General features: G+C 45.2%; 1 protein-coding gene across 1 annotated transcript in view; it reads left to right on the top strand.

Annotated features, from left to right (window-relative positions):
* The window catches only part of plxnd1 (plexin D1), a 44,970-nt gene that overhangs the window by 11,165 nt on the left and 26,305 nt on the right, over positions 1-7,500 (top strand). Inside the window, 5 exon segments of the mRNA XM_077001268.1 lie at positions 1,396-1,525; positions 3,574-3,751; positions 4,095-4,203; positions 6,335-6,434; positions 7,372-7,470. Of these exon segments, the coding sequence (XP_076857383.1) occupies positions 1,396-1,525; positions 3,574-3,751; positions 4,095-4,203; positions 6,335-6,434; positions 7,372-7,470 (616 nt within the window).

Genomic DNA, 7,500 nt, shown 5'->3' with positions numbered 1-7,500 from the left:
AACCTGTGTGTGTGTGTGTGTGTGTGTGTGTGTGTGTGTGTGTGTGTGTGTGTGTGTGTGTGTGTGTGTGTGTGTGTGTGTGTGTGTGTGTGTGTGTGTGGAGGGGATTTTTCAGCAGTGGCAGTCTCATCTATTTTTGGTAGACTCATGACCTAATGCCCGTGAGCTCTTATATAAGTGCACACACACACACACACACACTTAATGGAGGTTGTTCGTTGACCTGTGGTTAGGTGATATGCCTAATCATGTTGTTCCAGTTACAGCACTATATAAATGTAGTAAAGTTACAGATTTAGGGAGAGCTTTTAAAATGCCTTTTTCTTTATCAAGTTGAGGGTTGTTTGTGTATAGAAAGTCAAACAGTGTGCACACCTACACACCAAAATTGTGTCTGTGGAAATATACATGTATCCAGAGACAAACTATCTTTCAGAAGGCAGTCACACATAGCTAACAAGCACTTTGGGGTTTGGTTATACAAATTAGCCACAAAGCTAACTGTGCCTGTTTGTATATCAGCTTCACTGAGTAATAAACCATACTAATATCTGCCAAATATTATGTAAATAGAGTCTCATAGCATACAGACATAACAATGCATAATGTAAATATGCTAATTTTAATATGAATAAGTAATGTCAATGTGATTTACTAAAAAAGTGTTATTATGTATTTATTCAGTTTTGATATCAAGTGATATCAAGAACAGTATGCATTGCCTTGGCTGCCTATCAATGTGGGCAGCAGTCTAGTATAATTTAAGGGCAGTTTGTCCTTGCTCCTCTGTGTGTGTGTGTGTGTGTGTGTGTGTGTGTGTGTGTGTGTGTGTGTGTGTGTGTGTGTGTGTGTGTGTGTGTGTGTGTGTGGAATGTGGGAGAGTATGTGTGTGGGTAGTGTGAAATGGAGCCGTGTGTAGGGAATGTTTGGAACATAAGTCATAATAAAAGACCTCTGTCTGGAAAGAGAATTCCATGTCTGATAGGCCTACTGTCCTCCAAACACACACACACACACACACACACACACACACACACACACACACACACACACACACACACACACACACACAGGCATGCGCACAGACACACATATATACACACACAAACACACACACACACACGCTCGAGTATAGATAAAGACTTGTCTTGTTAGCCTTTTTAACTGAATTAGCAGGACTCTGATGTTAGTGCTAGAGGGGGCTGTCGTCATGGGAATGTTTGTGAGAGGAATTTTACACACTCCTGTTGAAAATGTGTGGTCTATGTGTGCTGAATACTCTCTGTCAGATCTTTGCGTGACTCTAGGAAAGTGTCAGTGTTTCAGTCATAGGTGCGTTAATTGTTTCTTCTGTGAAGTGGACTCAGGTTCCCATAATCCTCTCCCCCCCTGCAGGTGCACCATTCAGAGGGAGTGCTCCAGTGGCGCTATCACCCGCTCGTGGATTAGCGTGGAGGAGGGGCCTCAGCAGTGCCCTTCCATGACCTTTACCCCCCCAGAATTCAGTACAACCACAGACATCAAGGTACACCAAACTGACCTTATCTTAAACTCAGATCATCGCAGAGAAACCCTTCCTCCAACCCTGAATTGTTGTTTTTAAGTGATTGTTAGTCTGACTTGACAGCATCTTAAATCAGGCAATTAGCAGATGATAAGGAGCTCCAAAGCTACATTAGACTACCTGAGAGCCATAGCTACATTAGACTACCTGAGATCCATAGCTACATTAGACTACCTCAGAGCCATAACTACATTAGACTACCTCAGAGCCATAACTACATTACACTACCTCAGAGCCATAGCTACATTAGACTACCTCAGAGCCATAGCTACATTACACTACCTCAGAGCCATAGCTACATTAGACTACCTCAGAGCCATAACTACATTAGACTACCTCAGAGCCATAGCTACATTAGACTACCTCAGAGCCATAGCTACATTAGACTACCTCAGAGCCATAACTACATTAGACTACCTCAGAGCCATAGCTACATTAAACTACCTCAGAGCCATAACTACATTACACTACCTCAGAGCCATAACTACATTAGACTACCTCAGAGCCATAGCTACATTAGACTACCTCAGAGCCATAACTACATTAGACTACCTCAGAGCCATAGCTACATTAGACTACCTCAGAGCCATAACTACATTACACTACCTCAGAGCCATAACTACATTAGACTACCTCAGAGCCATAACTACATTACACTACCTCAGAGCCATAACTACATTAGACTACCTCAGAGCCATAGCTACATTAGACTACCTCAGAGCCATAACTACATTACACTACCTCAGAGCCATAACTACATTACACTACCTCAGAGCCATAACTACATTAGACTACCTCAGAGCCATAGCTACATTAGACTACCTCAGAGCCATAGCTACATTAGACTACCTCAGAGCCATAGCTACATTACACTACCTCAGAGCCATAACTACATTAGACTACCTCAGAGCCATAACTACATTAGACTACCTCAGAGCCATAGCTACATTATGCTACCTCAGAGCCATAGCTACATTACGCTACCTCAGAGCCATAGCTACATTAGACTACCTCAGAGCCATAGCTACATTAGACTACCTCAGAGCCATAGCTACATTAGACTACCTCAGAGCCATAACTACATTAGACTACCTCAGAGCCATAGCTACATTAGACTACCTCAGAGCCATAACTACATTAGACTACCTCAGAGCCATAGCTACATTAGACTACCTCAGAGCCATAACTACATTAAACTACCTTAGAGCCATAGCTAAATTAGACTACCTCAGAGGCGTAGCTACATTTGGCTACCTCAGAGGCAAACTGGCTCAAAATATATGTATTTTAAAGTACCTTTGTCTCAGAATCTCGGGACTTCATCTCATTGTTGGAAACTTTGATAGCCGAAATCAGCGGTTCAGAGGACCCACCTCAAATTCCAAACACTTGAAAGACAATGAAACTGGAAGTGCTCAACCCCAGCGACGTTTCAGCCGTGCACACTTTATCCTGCATACGGAGTCTTAGTAATGTGGTCAAGTAGGTCAGTGTCTCTCTGATAGAAACCCCAGCTGTCCATCACTCAAGGCCAAAGGAAGTGGCTCTAGTCCAGCTTCAGCCCAAACAGGAAACAGGAAACAGGAAGCAGGCGCCACTGTTAGGAAGCGGATCATTCCGACGACAATAGAGCTGAGGGTGAAGAGAGAAGAGTGGTACAGAAGTGTAGGCTCCGTGTTACAGGCCTGGAGCTCCAACATTGATCTGTGATTGAATCTGTGAAGGAAGTCCAGCACTGCCCAGCCTGTCATTTATTTTGAAAAATTGATTATTCCACCAAGCAGTGCTAGAATTCATTACCGTCACCTGTGCAATCACAATGATATATTGTTTGTAAATAATGAAATCTTGAAGATGAAATAAACACACATGCACACAAGCAGACTGACACACAGAGGAATGAGTAATGAAAGAAAATAGTTAAAGAAAAAGTAATCACCGAAATCTGAAGGAGCTCCGTTTGTCTCAGCTCATGTCTCTTGAGTCTCGTGTTATGTCTCTTGTTTCAGAATGTGGGCATCCTGGTGAATGGAAGCATCCCGGACCTGGATGGTCTCCGTCTCGAATGTGAATATTGGGTCAGCATGACAACAGTTGTCACGGGACACCTGAATGACGGACCTTCCAAAATTCAGACTTGTCCCTTGCCTCCTGCTGACAAGTTTCCACAAATCCCTTTGGGGAATGGTACGTCCTCATGTTCCTCATGGTCCTCAATGTCCACATGTTCCTCATGGTCCTCAATGTCCTCATGTTCCTCATGTTCCTCATGGTCCTCAATGTCCTCAATGTCCTCAGTGTCCTCAGGGTTAGTCTTGGGTGGAGCTTTATTTGGATTGGACTTCATTATGTATTATAATGTGTATTAACTTTGAATCTATTATGTGTGTATGTTCAGTGACAGTTAAACTGAGCTGGATTAAATGACTATGAAAGTTCCAGCTGTAACCTTTCTGTTGATTTGTGGTGTCTGTTGGTTCCTGCCATCGTTTTGCGGGGGTGCGTGACTGTCTGGGCCACTTCTGTCTAGACCACATCTCTGTCCCCGTGGCGATCAAGGTGAAAGGCGTCTCCGTGGTTTCAGGAAGCTTCATCATCTACGACTGTGGAAGGACAGCAGAGATCCATCCAAGTACTGCGTGAGTGTCACACACACACACACACACACACATACGTATGCACCCAATGTGCACTATTTGACAGTGAATAGAGTGGATGTCAGATCTCCTAATCTCTTCTGATCTCTGGGTGTGTTGGGTCCGTGTACCACATACAATTTTGTGGATTCTCTCGGAAGCAAGGTTTAATTTGGGCGTTTACGGAAAATGAATATCCAAATGCTTGTGTGTGTGTGTGTATGTGTGTGTATGTGTGTGTGTGTGTGCATGTGTGTGTGTGCGCGCGCCTGTGTGTCTGTTTGTGTTCAGATTCTGTCAATTGTTCATATTTATGTGGTATAAATGTAATGAATGTAATGATGTAGGTGTGATTGGACCTTTAGTTAGTTTCTACCATGCCAGCTAGTTTGGGATCCGTGATGGAAGACGGTTTGCCCAGTGGTTTGCAGTGGTTTGCAGTGGTTTGCCCAGTGGTTTGTTGTTTGTTGTTTTACAGCTTTCCTGACAACATTCTGCTCACTCGAGCCGACTTGGCACACACACCTACATGCTAAAAGCTTCACACATCATATTCAGTGTCTCATAGCATCTCTTACCACAACGGGTGGGTTTCCAGGGTCCAACTGCCTCAAAGTTTGGATAACTTCAATTTCAGGAATGGGTCCTGTGCCTGTGTGTTAGCCTGAATTACACTCCTGCACCTAAGTGTGGAATGTGTGTTTTTGGGTAGTGTGTGTGTGTGTGTGTATGTGTGTGTGTGTGTGTGTGTGTGTGTGTGTGTGGCATTGTTAGCGTGAATTGGTCTCTACGTATTTGCACAGTTTCTGTTCTCCCACGGCCCTGTATGGCAGTTCCTAGGTGAATGGCTAATGACATCCAGACATTACAGTGACATGCATTCCACACCACAGACTCGGGCAACCTTGAATCGATTTCTCACAGCAGATTACCCTCCCTCTCACTCTCTTTCTCAGGCTCTGTCACTCTCTCTGACTCTCTCTCTCTCTCTCTCTCTCTCTCTCTCTGTCTTTCTGTCATTCTCAGTCTCTTTCTCTGGGTCATGAGGCCTGTTTCTCATGCTGACAGAAAGATAATTAAAAGTGTTTGTTTAACCAAAGCACTGAAGTAGCAGCTGTATGGGTGCCTGAGAGAGAGAGTCAGAGACAGTGAGAGAAAGAGAGAGATTTGTTATGGGGTGTTGGTGTTAGCAGTAATGACACGAGAGAGAGAGAGAGAGAGAGAGAGAGAGAGAGAGATAGAGAGAGGTGAAATGAATAACTGCACTGATAAGGATTCCTTGAATGTTGTTACAGTCAGACATGTTAAAAACTTTCTCTCTCTCTCTCTCACACACACACACACACACACACACACACACACACACACACACACACACACACACACACACACACACACACACACACACACACACAGCCTCCCACGAAGAGTGAGCACAACCCCCCACTCACAATCATAAAGCACTCAGCCTTATCATGAAGGGTGCTATCTCTCACAGCAGGAACATCTGTGGAGGCCCAGTGAGTCACACACACACACACACACATACACACACACACTGGAGGTGGTGGAGTCACACACTCACACACACACACTGGAGGTGGTGGAGTCACACACACACTGGAGGTGGTGGAGTCTTGACTTTATCTTGAGAAAGCACACACTACATCTTTATCTGTGTCAGTAATGAACAGAGCTGAAGTAAGTGTTCAGAGGGATGCTCCACTGCCTTTCCTCTGTGTGTGTGTGTGTGTGTGTGTGTGTGTGTGTGTGTGTGTGTGTGTGTGTGTGTGTGTGCATGAGCACGTGTGTGATAATCCAGACAAGCTCTTACCATCTGTTCTATTCTGTGTTTATGACTCCTACTTTATGCTGCTAGTAGAATGGACATTTTTGGTGTGTGTGTGTGTGTGCACATGTGTGTGTGTGTGTGTGTAAAGGAATCTCAGACTTCCAGACATCTATTTGCCCCTTCTAGGAAATAATTCAGCCGGGCTTGACCTCTGCCCCCTGAAGTGTGTGTTTCATTCATGTGGGAGGTGTTGAGTAGTGTGTATATCTGATCTGCTAAGATATATTATGTCCCTGTGGTAACTGTGTGTGTGTGTGTGTGCACGTTTCTAACCTTGTCCAGGTGCACAAGCTGCTTGAGCACTAAGTGGCGTTGTTACTGGGACCAGCAGAGCAACGCGTGTATTCCAGATAAAGACGAGGCCCGGGGTGTGGTTCTGGAGGTGAGCACCGTCAATCACTGCATTTCACCAAGCTCTGAACTCTTTAAATAAAGTCCACCAATACACCAGTCAGTTCAATCCCTCAACCACTCATGCAGTGAGACTTGGCCAACGATATCATTAAGAAAGTCAGACAAGGACAAGGCAGGCTATTTTAACAGAACTCATAAAACACAGACACAACTCTCTCTGGTGGCTAACAAACCTTCCTAATTTGATAAAACACTGTTTTTAACAGCTGAGTGCCTATTTAAAAGACATTAGAACACGCTCCTGTCCTCCTGTTAAATGCTGGTTGGTTTTGATTGGCCCAGCAGACTCTGGTATGTTCCAGAGTAGACAGTGTTGGGTCATTCGTCTAGCTGGAATGATGTGTGACCTCAGTGCATTAGGGAGCGCGGGACAGAGACACGGGGACGTGTGGTGAAACATCAGGCAAAAACGTTTCACTTCTCTCACTGCAGTATATACTTTACATATTGTGCCCCCCCCCCCCCCCCCCCCCCCCCCCCCACACACACACACACACACACACACACACATACATAAACAGACAGACAGCGGGGATCATAGTTTGACTGTGAGTTCCCAAGGAGGAAGGAGACGTGGCGATTCGTTTTGCCTCCACTGTGCAGTTCTCCAGTGTCCCGCCAAGACTGGTGACATTTTGAGAGCTCAGTTGAATGCCATTTGGTGGGCAACTTGCCCCCCGTGTTTGGCTCGTTGGGTCAGTGTTTGGGACCTGAAGGCTAGGGTCATGGTGATCTTCAGACAGGCTGGTTAGCCCGGCGGTCTGGATCGTTTTCTCTGCAGTCATTAAGCCCTGTCCTCTCACGTGTAGCCAAACAGGATGGCGGGGGTATTTTTGTCAGCGGAAAGTACACGGCTAGCCATTGTTCGCTCCGAGTCTTAATTCTGGTCTTTTCCCATTACCCAGAAAGCCGAGGACTGCCCCCAAGTTATGGACAAGCAATTCAGCCCTTGGCCTACAGGAAGAAGCCAGGACGTTACCCTCAACCTCAGTAATGTGGCGCAGGTAGGTGCCTCGTGAGATGAAAGTGTGTGT

This window comes from Brachyhypopomus gauderio, chromosome 4 (genome assembly GCF_052324685.1).
Source record: "Brachyhypopomus gauderio isolate BG-103 chromosome 4, BGAUD_0.2, whole genome shotgun sequence".
Taxonomy (NCBI): Eukaryota; Metazoa; Chordata; class Actinopteri; order Gymnotiformes; family Hypopomidae; genus Brachyhypopomus; species Brachyhypopomus gauderio.
Note: the sequence above shows the minus strand (reverse complement) of the source record. Positions and strands in the feature narration are given on the sequence as shown.